This window comes from Paramormyrops kingsleyae, chromosome 14, assembly GCF_048594095.1.
Source record: "Paramormyrops kingsleyae isolate MSU_618 chromosome 14, PKINGS_0.4, whole genome shotgun sequence".
NCBI classification, from domain to species: Eukaryota; Metazoa; Chordata; class Actinopteri; order Osteoglossiformes; family Mormyridae; genus Paramormyrops; species Paramormyrops kingsleyae.
The window spans coordinates 5,088,019-5,107,012 of record NC_132810.1 but is presented as its reverse complement, the minus strand read 5'-3'; the positions used below and the strand labels follow the sequence as shown (position 1 = coordinate 5,107,012).

The following is an 18,994-nucleotide window of genomic DNA, read 5'->3' as shown; positions in this document are numbered from 1 at the left end:
GCAACCCACCCTGTAACTGTAAGCGTCCTGGGCTAAGGCTGCACGTCTCGGGGTTAGGTGGCTGGGAGGGAGCTGTGAGACCACATGCAGCATCCAAGTGGAAGGGGGGGGGGGGGGTCTGGAAAAAGCAGAGATTATGTCCCACAGAAGCTCAGGAAGCCGGAGGTCCTTGGCGGCAGGCAGGGAGGGGGGGGGGGGGTTCGTTTCTTTATGGAAAGCTTTACAGTCGACCGGCATTCAGCGAAAAACCAAAGAGGAAAAAAACTGGGAAGGAAGAGCAGAGAGACGCTGTCCGTCCCCGGTGCGAGGCGGGGGGGTCGGGGGTCCTCACCTGCTGCTTTCCTTCCAAAATAGCCCATAACATGCGAGTAGAGCTCCCTGAGCGGTGCTTCGGCCGCGGGCCTGCTCTGCCGCGGGGGGGACGTGTGCGTCTTGGGCTTGGAGAGAGCATGGACCACACACTTATACACCCCACCCAGCGCCCCCTGCTGCTGCTGCCCGGGGCTGCACCCCGCCTCCTGGCTGCGGGGCCTGGATCGAGGCACCAGCCTCCTGCGTGAGAACGCCGCCTCCCGATCTGACAGAGGGTCCCCGCACTGAGGCCCCGCCCCAGGGAGGGCGTGGCCGGACCCGCCCCCGCTGAAGTGGCCCAGCCTGCGCAGCCGGGTCTTCCAAGGTGCCTCCTTGGCTTCTGGAGGGTTGTGGAACTGCACGGACTCGGTGGAGGGACGGAAGCTCACGTGCGGCGCCCGAAGGCGCTTCCGGACCCCTCCGCGGCCCAGGCGTGGCCTGAGGGGCCTGGGGCCCAGAGGGCGAGGCCCCTGGGGGAGCAGATCGGCCTCACAGTCACCGGTTTCCTGTCTGAGCAAGGCCACACCCACCCCGGCACACTGCTCTGAGCAGGAAGGCGGCTCCGGCGGTTCGGGGCTGCCCTCGTCTGTGTCCGCACCGTCTGAGCCCCCCCCCCGCTCTGCCACAGCCCTGTCAGCATCGGGCTCCTCTGCCTGCTCACTGTCCCCCACCCCACTCAGCTGCAGGTACTCTCTGAGTGAGGCCAGCAGATCATCTTCCTCCTCCTCTTCCTCCTCGTCCCCCCAGCCCTCCCCTGCCTCACCCTGGGGGGGCAGGCTAGGCACAGGCCTGGCCGGGGGCCCCCCTGAAGACCCCCCCATTTGGCACAGATGGTCATAGATGCTATCACCCACGTCTAGAGTGGCGTGTGACGGGCTGTCGGGGACAGGGAGGGCACCTTTAACCCGCTCGGTGATGAAGGGCTCCATGATGTCTGAGGTGCTGCTGCTGCGGGGGAGGGGCTGCTCCTCGCCGGGGGCGGAGAATACCTCCGAGGGGGGCGTGTTCTCACCCTGGGAGAAGTGCCGAGTGCGAGGACCACGGACGGTGATGGGAGGGTCTTCCAGATCTGAGAAAAACATCACAAGATTGGGTCACGGGGGGGGGGGGGGGCACCAATGTTATGCCTTCAATGGCAATTTTCCAGCAGTGCAAACCAAAATCCACAGCAAACGAAAATGGAGAGGAAAGTGGGCGCCGAACATCCAACAAGCATCTCACCAGACAGCTTCATCACTGTCCGTAACCGAAACAGACAAGGAGAGATGTTATTTGGAGGTGGCCAACATGGGACAGCATGGACCCACGGTTAGGCATTTCCAAGAGAATACAGGCAGCGCACAACACAAAGGCACATGCAGAGAGACACGTCAAACGCATACCAAAAGAAAGCAAAGGAGAAAAACAAAACAGACAGGGAAGGCATGCGGTGACACGTAGCTACCAGCAGAGGGCGCTCTACCTGACAACTCGTCAGCTAGGGGAGTGAGGACAGAATCAGGCAGGAGAGGGTGAAGAGGGTGGATCAGAACTGGGGCGCTTTTAGCACTGCGGATAAAGGCTGAAGACAGGAGGCTGTCGCCTGTGGAGCAGCTCCGCAGCGCTTCAGAGAGGGAGAGAGAAAGTAAGGAAGAGACACGCAAGGCAGACGTGAGACCGTTAGTCAGAGAGAAGGGCCACAGAAGGCAGGCGGACGGCACTGTGGGAGGCTTCTGCCTGGCCTCCGTCTGTGTCCATCACGGCTCTGCTCAGAGGCCAAAGGCCAGCCACTCTCTGTCCTTAAAGGAGCTCTTTAGCAGGGACAAAACAACATACATTAAACTACATCATTAAGTCCTGAGCCTTGCCTTTCTGGTAACCTGTTACTCACACCCTAAGTGCACTAGTATTAGGTGGTGTGGTTTGCTGTCATCTTCCAGATCCTGCCAGCTGCCTCTGCACCACACACTTAAACCGCTAACTGCTAACGCCTTGGCTGCTCACCCACAGTCTTCTGCCGGACGATGCTGCGGGCTTTCTCGATGCCCGGGGAGCCGGCCGTGGTGGCGCTACGCTGCCGCATCAGCACCTGTCCCGGCGGGTCGCGGCTCCAGCCCTTGGAGAAGGACCGATCCACTGATAGCTTCTGTCCCTCATGAGCGCCTCCTAGTGGTGGCATTCAGCCATTAAGTTCAATGGTTCACCGCAATGACCCACCCTGCCTCAGCCCGGCACGGCGCAGCACCTTTGCCCTTATTCTTCTTCTGCTTCTGCTCGCTAAGCTTGTCCAGGGGTAGCTCGCCGAGGTCCAGGCTGTACAGGTTGCGCGCCAGCACTTTGGTCAGGGTCTCCATAGTGAGGGACCACTCCGTGACCAGCTCCTCCCAGCAGGTAAGGGAGGACAGCACTTGGAGAAGCTCGTCCCACAGCTCGCGTGAGACGTACACGTTTAGGTTGCCTTTAATCCAGGCCACAATCAGCGTCTGCGGGAATAGGGGTACGATTCAGGAACGCCAGGCCCCAACCCCACTGGGAAGGTCCCCACATGGCACAATAAGACTCATACGTAATACACAGAGGGCACAAGTCAACCACAGACAATGCTGCCCTACAGAAAATGGATGTCAATCAGCTTCTCCTACTCTTCTACACATGCCTAAACTTTAGCGTTACTTCTGCTCTCTGTGATAAGGTGTCATCACATGTCTACAGAAGTGATGCATGCTTTCTCCTCCCCCCCCCCACGATACCTGAAAGATTGCCCCTGCCAGCCTCCCAGAAAGACTGCAGTTCTTCTTCCCATGGGGCATGATGGACGGCGGCTTTTTCATCACACATTCTGTCACCCTGAGGAGCACCAGCAGGATCTGCTCCCTGGGAGAAGACGTCAAGATCAGCCATTGTTGCTTTGTCTGTCCGTCTGACTGTGTGTGACTGCAGCCCATGAGCAGTGTAAGTTACAATGCTGTTACATCCACTAGCATGTCTGTCCGACCAAGTCCAGATTAGCAGTTTGTGTTATCACTGTGTGACGCTTACGTAAGTTCAGGCTTTATGGCTACCACTCTGTGTGCACAGGGATGTATCAATTTTTATTTTCTGGACCTGTACTTTCCACCTCTGAGGACAAGGTACTCTATTTAGGTGAGGTGAGGCCTGGTTATCAGTTAGCTCTTCCTAGTGAGAAGCCGTGACCTTCATGACATTTGCATGTGCGGATGGCCAGTACCAGGTTTTCTGGTCCATGGTCTCATGCATGACCAGGCTGCGGTAGATATTGAGGACACGCTTGCACATATCAACATGCTCTTCCAAGAGAACCTTCACGTCGTTGGCTGGCTCCAAGAGGAAGACGTTGGAAGAGTTGGTGATAAAGACCTGAAGGTGGACAGAGAGCTTGGCTCAGTGGCGTGTTAGAGGACTGCATCCAGCATGTGTCCTAAAACAGCTCAGAAAAGTAGCTACCTGCAAATTGGCCTGCATTCCTGCACACACACTTTCTTCTACTGCCTTATAGGATGAGCTGTGTGCCCAATTGGAGTCTCTGCCGCCGTTGGAGCCTTTCAGTGTTTTGTCCTGCAAACAGAGACAGTCACGTCATTCAGAGCACCCTGAAGAAGTCATGAAAGGAGCAAGGCATCTTCTCAACAGGCCCAAGGTCATTGTGTTCATTATTAATTTCTCTTCTGGCAGGACAGTGTGCAAACTCTCAGCAGTGTGTAGGTCACCCTCTCCATGTCTGCTCTCAATTCAACCACCTCACCTCCTCCCTCTCCAGATTTTGTCCAGAATCAGCATGGTCCCCGTTAGAAGCGGTGGCTGAAGTAGGTAGGCATGACTCCTCTTCTGGCTCCCTCATGAAGATGGGTTTGTCCTCATGAGAAATCCACTCCTGGTAGACACGCACCACCTTTCTCATGGCAGCTGCCTCACACATGGGGAGCAGGAAGGCCTGTGGGGGGGGTACACAGACTTTCAGCTTCCTGCACGGACCCCCCACTTACGTTAGCTGTGCGGAGGATACAGCTGGGATCTACCTGTCGGAACACCTCGGTGATGAAGTTCACGTTGGTCCTAGAGGAGCAAAAGACCTTGCGCAGCACCTCGATGTCAGTGAGGTGCTCCTCATCCACGCTGCACAGGCTCGAGGAGCTGGGCTCCCGCTCTGTCAGGGTGCTGGTGTTCGAGTGAGACTGTTCCGGTTCCCCAACACCCTCTAGTCCATCGGGACCTCGAATCACGCTCTCCTCCCTTGCAGCCAGGCCCGCCGCTGCTTTCTGAAGGACATAGACATGTCACGTTTGGCTGAATGGGTTCCTTCCATGGCACAGAAGCTACCTTCCCACTTGTCACATTTGCTTCTAGAGTCTACAGACAAGGACGATGACATATGCAGTCCTGGAAAGAGAGCCAGCGCGGTCTGTTATGGACAGACATCCTACCTGGATGTTCTTTGGCACGTTGTCTCCTTCCACCCCGGGGATGTGAGTCCCACTGCTGGGACGGGGCTCTAGCCAGAAGGACACCAACCAGCGAATGAAGATGACCCTTGCATTCAGGAACATCTCCTTGACGCAATAGACAGCTTCGTTGGTCTCCTGGTCTCGCTTTACGATGAGGTAATGGGGCTTTGGTCTCATGTGTGGAACCTCTGGGAGACAGGCAGAGGGGTCACCATGTAAGTGGTCTCATGGTCCATATGCATACAACTCTACATACGGACTCTTTCAAGAAAGCCCAGGAGGACTTGTCCATCAAATGTTGTTATTCATTCCATTCAGAAATAAAGATAAAAAACACAACCCAACGAAAATGGCCTTCCCTGCCAGACACACTAGCCTGAGTGCAGTTCTTACCCAGAATCGGGTTGAACAGACTGGTCTCCTTGGCAAAGTTCGGGAAGATGTGTGGGAGGTAATACTTCCTAAACATGCCGAACAGAAAGGCGAAGCCCTTCTCGTGGTTCTCCTTGCATCTCCACTCCAGACTCTTAGCCTGTAAAGACACGGCAGATGCCCACGTGAGCCCTTGGAAATGTCACAATCTCACAAAGATGGTTCCAACAGCAGGTGAAGCCAAGACATGTGAGCCTCGGTCAGCTTGCACATACATACACAAACCATTAGTCAGGTTAGTAAGAATCAGACGTGTACCTGGTTTACCATGTATTTCAAAAGTGCTTCTAGGAAATATCCAGTGAGGTCCTCCTGGCCTTTGTCTCCAGACTGGGGAGACACCAGGGGACTGATCTCTTCAGGAGTGACTTGGTCTGTGAGGGGAGAACAAATGGTAGAAAAAAAGGTGGGGAAAAAAACGAAAGGACACCAAGTGAATACAGGACATCCACCCCAAAGGCACAGCGTTCTTAAACGGTCCCTAGTGTTTAGAGAAGACAAGCTTATTGACGTCCTTTGAAGGAATCCGCTTCAAGAGTGACTGACACTGGTCCTTTATAACAGTAGTACTGCAGGTTTTGGACAAACATCAAATCTCTCAAGAAATGATGTGCAACCAGTGAAGGATGAAGCTACCCTCGGTCTGGAGGTGCCATGGTAACCACTAACACCAGTTAACGAGAACACCTACTATCCTGGAGGCTAAGTGGGGGGTTGATCAGTCCGTCCAGTGTCCGTGGGCCGTGCTCAGATATGGGAGCTGGGAAGCCAGGAATCAGACAGGCGAACAGCCAGAGCTGCTCCTGTTGGCAATTGGTCTGCAGTGCCTGCATCCATAGCAGGAAGAGGCGCACGCCTTCCCGCCGAATCTAGCGCCAAGTGACACACAAGAGTTAGCATGACGCTAATCACTTCATGCATTAGTGCAAGATTTAGCATTAAGCTAATTACAATTCTATGGTATGAGAGCTTATCACTAGGCTACTGACAGTGTAATGGAATAAGACATAGCATTAGACTGATGCTTGCATGTAACGGCATGAGATTTAGTGTTAGGCTAATGATTGGGCAAAAGACTGAATACTGTATATGTGACGATTAGATGTAAAGAAAGGGATTTGGATTAGTGGACTAACTAAACCTAACGTGGTGACGGAACTAGTGCAAGCAACTCAATGTGTTGTAACAGTCTGCAGTTTAGCATTAGCCAGCTAATGTATAGTAGGATGGAGTGTAGAGCCTGGTTGGTGGAGAGGACGCACCTTCAAGGAGTTGCCACTGTGGAGCAGCTTTTTCAGGATCAGCCCTGTGAGAAAAGAGGAGAGATGTTCACATAGGCCAGGGGTGGCCAATCTTATCCGCAAAGGGCCGCTGTGTGTGTGGGTTTTCGCTGCAGCTCCCTAATTATATTACTAATTAGAGGACTGATTGGCTGAGGAGTCCTCACACCTGGGTTTGAACAGCTGACCTAAAGGTTATCCCAAAAACCTGCACGCACACCGGGCCCTTTGCGGATAAGATTGGCCGCCGCTGACATAGACCATCGCCTGGGCTGCTGGGAGCCAGACAGGTCCGTGTCGGAGGTCTCGGTCAGGTCTGGACACATCTCGTAACCAGGCCCTTGGCATTCTCCTTCTTACTCTCGGTGGTCTTTGTACCCCGCTGCTACGCTACTCGCAGCGGGAAAGGAGAGACCACCTTGGCCACAGACGGCCCCTGGAACGGCCTGACAGGGCACGGGGTAGACTAACGCAGTTACCCCAACTCAGAAGGAAACGGAAAAAACATGCAACGTGTACGGAGAAATTTACAAGGTACTTCTGACAGAGAACTTTACTGATATTGTTAGTGGGAATGATAAACTAAACCAATTTTAGACCATCTATCCAATTAAACGAAGGATCTAGTGCATAGGGGGAGGTCAAATTTTCAATGGAACGCTTCCATACAGAACTGAATGCAACGTTTTTCGCCGCAATTTGACTTTGATGGGTATGCGCATATGTAGGGCTGCGTGTGGTTTGATTTGCTAGACTGAATGGCATGTTACTGTATTGCTCTGTCATGGCACTGCAATCATTATTTTACTGATTGAGCTTTTTTTTTAAAAAACTTTGTTCTGTAATACATTACACTGTCCTGTATTATCTTGGTGTTGCCTTGTCTAGTTCTGTTATGTCAGTTTATTGTATGTGTTCAAAAATCAATAAAATATTGATTTAAAAAAATAAACATACAACATGTCCTGCTGTAGTCAGCAATGGAGTCTTACTCAAGTGTGCGCAGGGCGCCCCCACATGGAAGGTCGGAGACACAGACAGAATACTTACCAATGCTGTGAAACTGCCATAGCCCCTGTATTTTCTCCGGGAGCAGCTGAAGTATTTTCTGGAACACAAGGGATAGGCATGCCTCTTACACAGCGTTTGTGGTTTGCAGTATTCTGTCCAATGTACCTGAAGGTCCGTCTCTCCATAGGCTATGTGAGCAGTATGACGCTGTCCTTCAGAAGGGTGACTGTAAGGGGCAGTGTTCTCATTATAGTGAGGGCCCAGCCTGCAGCCAGGCCAAGCTGAGTGGTCACGTGACAAAAACACAGCCAGAGGGTAAGTGAATAAGGAAGCCCCGCCTCCCCCCAGGCTCTGCCACCCTCAGATGACACTAAACATGAACATTACAGCTACTGGGAGCTGCAATGGTGACTGTTCCAGCCACAACAGTGCCTCAAGGTTGCAGCCTGAGGAAGCACATGCAAGTGACCCCGCCGGGAGCAGTCGGCGTTGACGTCCGTCAGTGGTGCTGTGTGGTGCCTGCTGCTCACCTCATATCATGGGCATTGAAAGGCCTTCAGCCTCTATAAATATCACGCGTCACAGAGAGGAGGGAGGAAGCAGGGTGAAAGAGAGGGAGAGAGAAAGAGTGGAAGAGGAAAACAGGGAGGTAGGGAGGGAGACAGAGAACGAGAGGAGGAGGAAAGCGGAGTAATGGAAGAAGGAAACGGCATGAGAAGAACGGAATCGGATAAGGAGTCCGATAGGCAGCCCGTGATGTCAAAAGGCCCGTCTAACCTTACACATAACAGTGTACGATGTCTGACTGTGACCCAGGATGGGCCTGGCCAGCCGGAGGGGGGGTGGTGCTCTTACCTCAAATATAAAGAGAATAGAGTCAAACTCCTCCCTTTGCGATTTGTGACCTGGAACACAGGCAGGGAGGACACTGTAAACACAGCAACTCCGTACTGCCGTTAATGAGAAAAACACACATCTGGCCATCTCTGGCCTCACGCTAGCAGGCTAATGGCTAAAAGCTGCTAAGAGCTTATGGGCCTCGCCTAACCCTAAGCCTGGGACGAGGCCAGGAGGGACTGGCTATTTCGGTAACAAAGCCATTCAGGGTACAAGCCACAGGGATCAAAACAGAATTAGATGCAACAGCCGCGTGCTGCTCTCCTGTTTGCTCTCTTTCCGATTACCGGAGTAAACGCACATGTCCCATCATTAATTACCCGGTGACGTCACCAGCATCACCTGGGCCTCATCCCATTTTACTGCTTTTTGTTTAAAAATTTAGGCTAAATTACAGCGCGATGGAGTAACAGCCTTTTCAACACTGATTTTACACCCTTCTAATGCGGTATTCGCGGTAATCAAATCACAGATTCCCCATATAATGCTCCTCACCTTTCTAATCCTTGTTAACCTCTGTCTTTGATTACTTTTGTCTGTGACTCACATGGGCCGTTAGTCTTTATAGATTCTTGTTCTCATTCTCTCTGTAATTTCCCTTTGCTCACCTCTCATGCTTCCTTGTTTTTTCCCCCAATTATTGTTTGCAAATCATTACCATATTACCGTCCTCATAGAGGCAGTACATAGAAAAAGGTCATGAATTAAAGAGGAAGGTAGATTCCCAGGTTCAGCTACATCAGTGGCCAAAATTGTGGAAACACCCAGCATATTACACTTTAGAAATTACTACAGGAATATTGGCAGTAATTTTTATAAGTAATCAAAGAATGTTTACAAATATACATTAGACTATTAAGTAAGGGGAGTAACTGGAATAAACTTCAGCAATCTCTAAAAATTAGAAGTGTTTCCACAATTTTGACCAATAGTGTAGAAGACATCAAGAAGTAATGCATGCTAAAGGGGATGTAGTTTGTTGTGGGGAGAACCTGAGCTTACCTTTCTGTTTCAGGCTGGCTTCGATCGTCACGAAGTTCTCAAAGAATACGTAATAGATATGGGAGTAGTTCTGCTCAAAGAAATGCTTCAGATCGACCGATTCAGAATTTTCTGTAACGGGAAAAGCATAGGAAATGCCTTAATGGGGCAGACTGCATTGGAACCGCGGCGAGTCCCGCATGAGCGAACGGGGGCATGTCATTTGTTCTTGATCACAGGTAAACAATCTGAGCAGAGCAACCAAGACTGCAGGAGAGACCGGCCCCCCCTCCCCCCTCCCCAAAGGGCCATTCACCTGAGACCTTCAGGCCAGCACACGAAGGAGCAAGCTGAAAGCCGCCAAGCTCAGGCTGAATGAGGGAGGATCTGTCAGCCACCAGGCAGTGATGCAACTACAGGCAAGCAAATAGAACTGGGCTGACACGGATGAAGACCCCCCCCCCCCAAATGGCCCTGGGAGGCTTCAGAAATGCCCTCCTGGAGATCTAAGGGCCTGCATAAAGGGCCTATGGATAGGGAAACCTTGGAATCACTTAAAGCACACTAGACCCCCTTCACCATCAAACGGCCAATCAGCTCCACTAAAACTGCCCAGCTGACCTGGGTCACCATCGAGGCGGGCCCCAGTGAGCTCACACCTCTATTTGATAGATGCCAGTACAGCAGATCACCCCCCCCCCCCATATTACTGTCTGATGTAAATCAAGTATCCCCAAACATAAGGGCTCCCAAATCTCGAGGGACACCTGGGAACAGGATTGGTGACGATCTCCTGCTTTCCTTGCATTTAGCAAGTGTGGCCTGAGACTGTGTGCGGTGTGGGAAGAGGCCTTGGGGAAGGCTGAAGCATTTGACGTACGCTGCGGCATCCTGTCCTGAGGTGGAACAAAGCGATCCGCGCTATCAGATGGAGCGGGAAGGCCCGGCGAAGCCCGAGGCGCTTCCTAAAGCTAATGTTTACACATTCCACATAGGCGGCTTCCTGCCGCTCGCCTTGGGTACTCCTCCCAACCTGGGGCCCGTGAGCACGGAGCACGGAGAACGCTGCACTACAAAAACAGCGATGCGACACGCTACGCTCGCGCCGCCTTCGGCACCGCTCATCCAGGCTCACTTTGATGGCCACAGTACGGTGTGTGCGGCCAACTCACCCACGGAGTCGGAACTGCAGGAAACCATGGACCTTTCAAGCCCAGAATGTGTATGGAAGCCGCAGCCAATAGCAGCAGCCAATGTTCAGAAGGAAAACTCCACAGTTTTGGTCACTGACTAAAGAAGCACCTAGAATCCATTATTTATCCATCCATCCATCCTCAGTAACCAGCTGGGATGCCTTTTGGGATGCAGTGTGTAATGTGTAATATTGCTACACAATTAATCGTAAAAATCTAGAGATGCACTGATTGCAATTTTCTTGGCCGATTTCCGATTTTTTTTTTTTTGCTAGTGTGACCTGCCAGTACCGGTTTTGCTGATTCTGATTTGCTTTCTAAGAACTATAATTGACAGCATTTGCAAGCAAAAATCAGCTTATCTTCAATGCAGAATAGTATTTTCATAATAAAAGGAATCGGTAAACTTTAAATTTCCCCAAAACTGCACTAAGTTACAGGATCTTCTCTGGCTTAATCAAGGCTCAAAATAAAGTGCTCTGTGACTGAAAAGAGGTACAAATAACAGGACTGAAAATGAGTTGCTGTACGCCCCACGGCCGGATGTACAAGTGGGCAAGGGTAGGTAATGCCCTCCCAAATTTCTGTTCTGTCCACCCAATTGGTCAACTTTAGCCTGCACCATCTGAATCTGCCAATCACGTTTATTTCATTCATCCCATCAGATATTCTTCTGCGGAGCATTTGAAGTCGCCTGTGAAAGGGGAGGAGGAATGTTACCTTATTCTTATCGTTACAAAGAATCATGATCTCAGTGGTAAGCAAAAAAAATTAAAAATTGTGATTCACATTTTTTTCAGAATCATGCAGCCCTAGTGTGTAACAGGTGCGCCCGATCCCTCACAGAGCAGACATGCCCTACACTGAAGCGCCTGATCCCTCACAGAGCAGGCACGCCCTACACTGGAGCGCCCGATCCCTCACAGAGCTACAACAATCAAATGCTCAAACAAACGGCAATTTGCAGTTATTGAGACACCGAGACAGCATCGAAGGGGAAAACAAAACGTAAATAAAAACAGAAGCACCCTGTGGAAACATGCAAACTCCACACATGCAAAGCGAGTGACCCTGAGGCTGCAGCCACTTTAGACATCTCAGCCGGAGAGTCCCATCCCACCCCTGGAATCCCAAAACATCCACGACTGGAGGATGATACACTGGAGCGCCCAATCCCTCACAGAGCAGGCACGCCCTACACCGGAGGGCCCGATCCCTCACAGAGCAGGCACGCCCTACGCCAGAGCGCTTGATCCCTCACAGAGCAGGCACGCCCTACGCCAGAGCGCCCGATCCCTCACAGAGCAGGCACGCCCTACGCCAGAGCGCCCGATCCCTCACAGAGCAGGCACGCCCTACACCGGAGGGCCCGATCCCTCACAGAGCAGGCACGCCCTACGCCAGAGGGCCCGATCCCTCACCAAGCAGGAACGCCCTACACTGGAGCGCCTGATCCCTCACAGAGCAGACACGCCCTACGCCAGAGGGCCCGATCCCTCACCAAGCAGGAACGCCCTACACTGGAGCGCCTGATCCCTCACAGAGCAGGCACGCCCTACACTGGAGTGCCTGATCCCTCACAGAGCAGGCACGCCCTACACTGGAGCGCCTGATCCCTCACAGAGCAGGCACGCCCTACACTGGAGCGCCTGATCCCTCACAGAGCAGGCACGCCCCATGGTTTCACTGCACAGCTTCCCTTCCTGCATTCCTGCCAGGCGGAGAAGCAATGAAATCATCTCTGAGATACACACTTACTCCATATCCCTGATGCTAAGAATGGACTTTTTTGCCCCCCAAACTAAACTTGAAACATCATTTCACACCATTAGGCATCCAAAAAGACTGAACACTGGGAAGTACAACAACATTGTCTTCTTGAGACTCGAAAACAAAACCTTTCCACACCTCAAGTGACAATTCTTGTACCCCAGCCTGCTCACTGTCCAAACAAACTCTGCATTTGCCCATTCTCCATCCATGCCAGAGGTTTGTTACTTGTGTTGCTGACAATCGCTTGATTAAACAGAAGAATGTTATTACAGTCAGAGTCTGCTCCCCAGCCAAGCAGAGAGCCATGACTAAAGCCGGAGCCCAGTCACATGACACAGAAAACCGCTTCATCAGACTAGCTGCCTTTCCACATCACCTCATAAGCTATTCACCCCGACTCGTTCCATCAGCCACACAAAGCCCTGAAGCAGTACCAGCCAATCATCTCCCTCCTAGCAACACATCTAGGCTCTGTGAGAGCATATAGCAAGCCTATGGGACATTCAGTCATATAAGATACTTGTTATGGATGACAGCTCCCAGAAATGTTAATGGTGGTTCAAGTTTTCCAGCTTTCACAAAAGTACGGACAAGTCGGGTCTCAAGCGACAGTATAAACATATCACTGCATAGCCTCACAGCACAAACATGGCACTGCATAGCCTCACAGCACAAACATGGCACAGTGTAAACAGAAATGGCCATCAGCGATGTGAGACCGACTAGCGGGGCTATCGGCTAATAACTCGTGGCCCAGTAGAATCTGCAAAAGTGACTTTTTATTTCCAGGTGGTTACTGTGATTAATCCAGGACAAATCTACCCCAGTGTATTCGCAGCTTTGCGGGTCTTAATCACTTGTGTAAATGATGCTCAGCACAACAAATGGTTCACACTTTCACTCATTAAAGGACGTTTAACTCATGCACCCCTCCCGGATGTTTGATTCCGACAGAAAGCAGGCCAGGGACATTTGAACGCGCACACACACAATAACAGCAACTTCCAACTTGCTGGCGAGCTACTGCATATCCTTGCATCGCCCTCAAACAACCTCAACAGTACAGTTATGTTGTTTATTATTACTGGATAATGATGCAGCTGATAACACCTATGTCCTTATACCAGATAAATATGACGCTAGCGTGAACCAGCCATCCTACATCTGCGTTTGACGGGGAAACTTGGCGTGTTTTATTATTATCTCGTGCGGATGAGCAATTAGCCTTGGGGTTTAATTGCAATGTTGGGATTGGAGCCACCTGCCTCTTGTGCTATAAGCGGCACCGTCAGCCGACCTCTCATACTCACCGATCACTATCCGCAGATGCTTCAGGCGTGTCAGCACATCCTTCTTCGGGTCCAGCACCTTTTGCGTGGACTTCCTCACATCACCATGGGGTTTTTTGGAAAACATACCGGCGGCGAGCGGGGCTCGGAGGGCAGCGAGCCCCTGTCGGGTCGTCAAAACACGGTTTCCTGGGCGCACGGTGTCCGGTCCCTTGACCACAGAGCAGTACGCACACTTAGGGCCCCCTCTTCGTCACAATATGCACATGGATATCCGACTGGCACGGACAGGCGCACATTTTGCGCCAAGCTGAGCTGAAATGTGTGCTCCAGCGTAGCGCTCAAAACCCCACTCCCCAAAACAGACCAGACCCGAACATGGCGGAATCCAGGCAGGAGGAGCCACTTAATCTAGCCCAGAGCAATCCAACTTCGAACAAGGAGGGAGGGGGCGGAAAGCACGCATGGAGGCTACGCAAGCCAAATATGCGGACAGGTTAGGGGTGTCCAAATTAACATATAGTCGTTCGCTGTATGAGGTACGGTAAATTGGGTAATGTGATTAAATACGATAAAACAAAGTTAAGTAAAACCCATTTGAATAGTGCCGTGATCCATATATTGGAGCAAAAGACGTAATTTGTAATTAACAAGGTACACGAATTCATAACATTTTATGTTCAGCTGTGTCCCCAAAGACATCTTGTCAGTGTTGATACCGTTGTTCTCTAATCGATTATATGGCCTATAAAATGTATCCGCTGTTGAACTGGGAGCCGTAAAATTTGAAGTACTAGTGGATTTCGGGAAGTGTAGTTCAATCACTCGTTTCTAATTCTACACCAATTTTAGCGCCTCGTTAATAGAACTACAATACCCATGCAAACGGAAAACGCAAATTCCGCGCCAGTCAGTTACCTTTACGCGATCGGTAGTCGCTTAGCTTTTAGCCGAGCACGACTTTGCTCTAATCTGAAAACGTTAATTTAGCCGCCGTGTGTGTCTAAAGGAATATATAAAGGTTAACTAGTTTACGTTCAGTTGAAAGATACGGCTGTTATCTCCTTGCGAGTTTGACAGTTTTGCTTTCTTGTCAGTTAGTTAGCCAAATAGGCTAGCTGCGGCAGGTGATTTGTTTTGACTTAAGTACTCTAGTATCTAGATAACTACCTACTCGGTCCATTGCAAATAACGCATATCGGATCACTTACCTTTGGTGGTTAGGCACTCCGCTGACTTACCTACGTAGCGCTTTCACATAGCAGCCTTGTGTAAATGCCAGCGTTGCTATCTTAAGTAGTTATTCCTTTGGCTTAACTACAACCTGGTCTATTAACGAAGTCAAGTGCCGTTTGCTTCGGTTGTTTCTGGCTAGGTAGTTCTGTTGATCCAACCAGCTTGGTACTGATCGGGCCCCTTTGGCGGCTGGGCAATGCCGGTTCATTCCCGCGAAAAGAGAGAAAGTAACCATGCGGAGATGGAGCTGGATTATCCGGAGCAGGACGGCAGCAGCTCCGACGAGGAGGAGACTGACAGCTCTACCGTGTCTGAGGACGGAGATAGCTCAGGTGTTATTCTGCATTCCCCTGGTTATTAATGAGCGGGTAACATAAACTAGCTATACGCATTTTTATATGCAAAGGTTTATTTTTACTTGAAAACCTTCCGCCAATATTTCAGGTTAACTAGGTTGTGTTAATGGGTTGTGTTCCAAAATAGGAAGGTCCACATGATACAAATACGTCTGAGGTAGCGATGTTTGCGCATGCTATAGTGGTGTCAACTTAAAATTTAAAAACTCCATGACTGATGTCCAATGTTTTTTTTCCCCACGTGTAGAGATGGACGATGAGGACTATGAAAGGAGAAGAATGGAATGTTTGGATGAAATGACTAATTTAGAAAAACAATTCACTGACCTTAAAGACCAGTAAGATTTCCTGTTTTTGCGTCCTTTATCACACCATTCTTTCTCCTTCCAGAGTTTTTTTATGAACGGGTTCTCGCTTCGGTAGCTGTGACTGGGTTTTCTTGTTCCTAGACTGTATAAAGAGAGGATCACACAAGTGGATGCTAAACTGCAGGAGGTGATGGCAGGAAAGGCACCAGAGTACCTAGAGCCCCTGGCCAACCTGCAGGAGAACATGCTAATCAGAACAAAAGTGGCCGGTGAGGATGGGAATGCGTGTTCGGCTGGCTGGGGGTGCAGGCAGCTTTGGCTGCTGCTTTTGGGGTGTGTGTTGGGATCTTCAAGTGATAAAGCATCAGATCCTGGAAAGTTTGGGTCATGTGATAGTCATTGTTATTGTCTTCCATATTTAGGCATCTACAAGGAGCTGTGTTTGGAGTCTGTGAAGAACAAATATGAGTGTGAGATCCAGGCCGCCTTGCAGCACTGGGAGGTAAGGGGCCCACCCTCTGTGGGAGCTCCTCCCCTTTACTGGCTGTCATGTGACCCCGGCTCCTTGTGTCCACAGAGTGAGAAGCTGCTCCTGTTTGACACAGTGCAGAGTGAGCTGGAGGAGAAGATACGGAGGCTGGAGGAGGACCGGCACAGCATCGACGTTACCTCGGGTACGGGGCCACGCATCTCTTCACTGTAAATCTGCAGTGGTTTTTCTCCCCTTTGCTCACGCTGTAGGCCATATCCTCCAAGCACGATTGGGGCATAATCACTGGTGCCTTCTTTTGTCATGCTGTCTTTCAGAACTGTGGAACGATGAGCTGCAGTCCCGTAAGAACAAGAAGAAGGACCCGTTCAGCCCGGACAAAAAGAAGAAGCCTGTGGTCGTGTCTGATATCCTTCTTTGGTGTCACCGGAGGAATGACCCGGATCTGCTAGCTTCCTTCTGTTAGGTTTTCTCGGTCTCCCACAGGATGGCGCTGCTCTGTCACAGTCAATGACACTAGGAGCTCTGTCAGCCAAACATTGCAAATGGCTTTGCCTTTAACTCTCTCACGCCCATATATCGTCTACATGCTACAGGATCTGGACATCCTCGAGGACTGGACCACGATCAGAAAGGTGTTTGGCTTCAAATTTGAATTATGGAAATTAACAAGATGAATGTGTTCACTTTATTTATTTGTTTGTCTGTTTTTACAGGCTGTCGCCTCACTCGGACCCCACAGAGTAAAAACAGATGGTAAAGTGACACTCTGTCCCCTTTTTCAGTGTTTCAGAGTTAGTTATTGTAATTGTCTTAGGGCGTTTATGAGTCACATAAAGGGCAGTAATTTTAAAGAGAATACAACCCACAGGTCTGGTGAAAGGCTCACATCAGCATTCAGCTGTATAGTACCATCTGGCAGAGTGCAGAATCTATAGGTTTTCTTGAGTCTGTAGGATACTACCTATGGGCTGTGACCTCTTTGACCTATTGGGGGCTGGCCTGTCTGATTCTCATGGTCCGTTTCATGCCCTTGGGTGCCTGTCCACTCTCCCCTGACGATGGTCCTTGCCGGTCCAGCTGTCCAGACGGAATCCAGCGTACCCACTAAACCTCCATCGTTCTCCAAGCCTGAGCGACATCAGCACAAGGCCCGATCTGAAAATGGCCGCTTGCTATACGACGGCGAGTGGTACTGCCGGGGCCAGACCATATGCATCGACAGGAAGTACGAGTGCCCCACGAGGTATCTGACTGCCAATCAGCTTCTCTGTCTCATGTTGGGTGGTGAGTGGGGCTGGCACGTGATTGGTCAGTGTCGGGGGGATGGGTCATTGGTATGTGTGATCTGTATATGGGGATGGGTCTGGTTAGCATGGCATGGGTTTGTGATCTGTTTGGTTGGGTATAGTCCATGTATCAGGGATGAGTACATAGTCTCTCTGTGACATGTGTTTCTGTCCCGCAGCGCCACAATAACTACCATCAACCACGATGAGGTCTGGTTCAAACGGCTTGATGGCAGCAAATCCAAGCTGTACATCTCGCAGCTCCAAAAGGGCAAATACACCATCAAACATGTGTGATTCCCACCCTGGCCCATCTCTCACAGACCTCTGAAGAGTGCTGTTTTACAGATATTGCGTTCAAAAGACTGGCATTTTAAAGCTGAGATGAGTCCCTACCAAGCGCTTGGCCTAATTCTGTCAAACACCCATGAGCTGTAGCTTTCATGTGTTTGCTGAGTGTTGATGGAGAATACTCTCCTTAATTAGAGTGAGAGATGAAAGGGATGGTTTAACTAGAGCATGGTGTAAGAAGGAATGAGATGCAGCTGCCTTTACCAGAATGTGAGTGTACTGCACATGGTCAGTAGGCTTGTTCTGACTTTCATCCTAAACAGGAAAAGGAAATTGAAAAAGGGAGAAGCTCACCAGCCTGCAGTGGTGTCTCTTTTATGTGTGTGCTGCCCCCATCTGGCCATCTGCTTGTTATTTGCTGTGGAATGTGACAGGGCAGGAGTTCATGTTCATGTCGTCAGCTCTGACTGGGATGCCTCTTTTCTGCAGAATCCAGTGGTCAGACAGCATTTTAACCTCACAATAAATTATATAAAGTGGTAAAGTTGGCAGCCTGTCCAAAATGTGTATATGTAGGAAAGTGGTTTAACTTACTTGCCGATGTGAATAATGTGCAACAGCATGCATATCAGAGAGATCCGCTTATCTGTTAGGGCAGAGTGAGACCAGAATGTGCTACTTCAACCCAAGCCAAAGAGAAAATGTTCTGGGGACATTGTGAGGTGATGTTGTGCTGGAATATCAGCAGATGGACCGATGGGTTTTTTGATCTTTTCCCATAAATGTAGGATCTCAGTACCTTTGTGTCTGGACCATTAGTGTCAGTCTTCTCGTGTATTGTGTTTTTTTTCATCATCATAAATGGTCATGGTTATTGACTGTGTTTTGGGTATGTAACCTTTCTCTACAGCAGTATTAAACATGAATTTTGCTTGAGTCATTGTTCTATGAGGGGGTGGTGTGACCTGGTTGTTTATGAAATGATGTGTGAATAAAGGTTTGTGGAATTTAATTCCCTGTAAAAAGATCCTGTGAAGGTGATGTTGCTTTGATCTCTAGAGATTTTGGGCTCTGTACTGTTTATTTTTGTAATATACATATCCTGTCCTGTATGTTTGAATGCTTTCCCTTTTCTGTTAGTAAAGTGAGCATGTACAGAAAAAATATTGGTTTAAAAAATATAATCAGTGTGCTGATGTGCATCAATCTATGTATCTGTGTTCCATAACTGTTCCTCCAGTATAGGATAACAATGAACCTAGAGCTTGTCGCGGGAAATGGGGGACACGGGAGGGGGTGCTGATCCATCATGGGGGTGTTGACCTACAGCAAGACCTGAATGGTTGTAGCAGTATTCTCGCAAAAGAATCATGGT

The 18,994-nt window shown here is 50.2% G+C and overlaps 2 protein-coding genes across 9 annotated transcripts in view; one reads left to right on the top strand and one right to left on the bottom strand.

Annotated features, from left to right (window-relative positions):
* The window catches only part of ralgapa1 (Ral GTPase activating protein catalytic subunit alpha 1), a 36,841-nt gene extending 22,368 nt beyond the window's left edge, over positions 1-14,473 (bottom strand). For 2 of the 7 annotated variants that reach the window (XM_023828786.2, XM_023828788.2), the window contains exons 1-18: positions 13,671-14,473; positions 9,416-9,526; positions 8,372-8,421; positions 7,556-7,613; positions 6,488-6,531; positions 5,917-6,094; positions 5,484-5,599; positions 5,187-5,325; positions 4,773-4,981; positions 4,368-4,607; positions 4,094-4,282; positions 3,796-3,906; positions 3,560-3,708; positions 3,081-3,204; positions 2,576-2,813; positions 2,335-2,496; positions 1,814-1,954; positions 332-1,420 (exon numbers count right to left, since the gene is read on the bottom strand). In XM_023828786.2, coding sequence (XP_023684554.2) covers positions 332-1,420; positions 1,814-1,954; positions 2,335-2,496; positions 2,576-2,813; positions 3,081-3,204; positions 3,560-3,708; positions 3,796-3,906; positions 4,094-4,282; positions 4,368-4,607; positions 4,773-4,981; positions 5,187-5,325; positions 5,484-5,599; positions 5,917-6,094; positions 6,488-6,531; positions 7,556-7,613; positions 8,372-8,421; positions 9,416-9,526; positions 13,671-13,776 — 3,454 coding nt within the window. In that variant the 5' untranslated portion in view covers positions 13,777-14,473. The remainder of the gene's footprint in view (positions 1-331; positions 1,421-1,813; positions 1,955-2,334; positions 2,497-2,575; positions 2,814-3,080; positions 3,205-3,559; positions 3,709-3,795; positions 3,907-4,093; positions 4,283-4,367; positions 4,608-4,772; positions 4,982-5,186; positions 5,326-5,483; positions 5,600-5,916; positions 6,095-6,487; positions 6,532-7,555; positions 7,614-8,371; positions 8,422-9,415; positions 9,527-13,670) is intronic. The other 5 variants (XM_023828791.2, XM_023828792.2, XM_023828790.2 and 2 more) reach the window with 4 other exon arrangements.
* Positions 14,474-14,559: 86 nt separating this feature from the next.
* brms1la (BRMS1 like transcriptional repressor a) lies at positions 14,560-18,646 on the top strand. Of its 2 annotated transcripts, XM_023828797.2 has the most exons (11): positions 14,560-14,776; positions 15,025-15,217; positions 15,489-15,579; positions 15,691-15,818; positions 15,972-16,051; positions 16,127-16,223; positions 16,357-16,446; positions 16,610-16,674; positions 16,756-16,795; positions 17,120-17,285; positions 17,508-18,646. In XM_023828797.2, the coding sequence occupies exons 2-11, from the start codon at positions 15,082-15,084 to the stop codon at positions 17,623-17,625; spliced, it is 1,011 nt and encodes a 336-aa protein (XP_023684565.1). In that variant the 5' UTR covers positions 14,560-14,776; positions 15,025-15,081; the 3' UTR covers positions 17,626-18,646. The 2 variants fall into 2 exon arrangements, with proteins under 2 accessions (XP_023684565.1, XP_023684564.1); XM_023828796.2 differs by having other exon boundaries at positions 14,560-15,217.
* Positions 18,647-18,994: the final 348 nt, after the last annotated feature.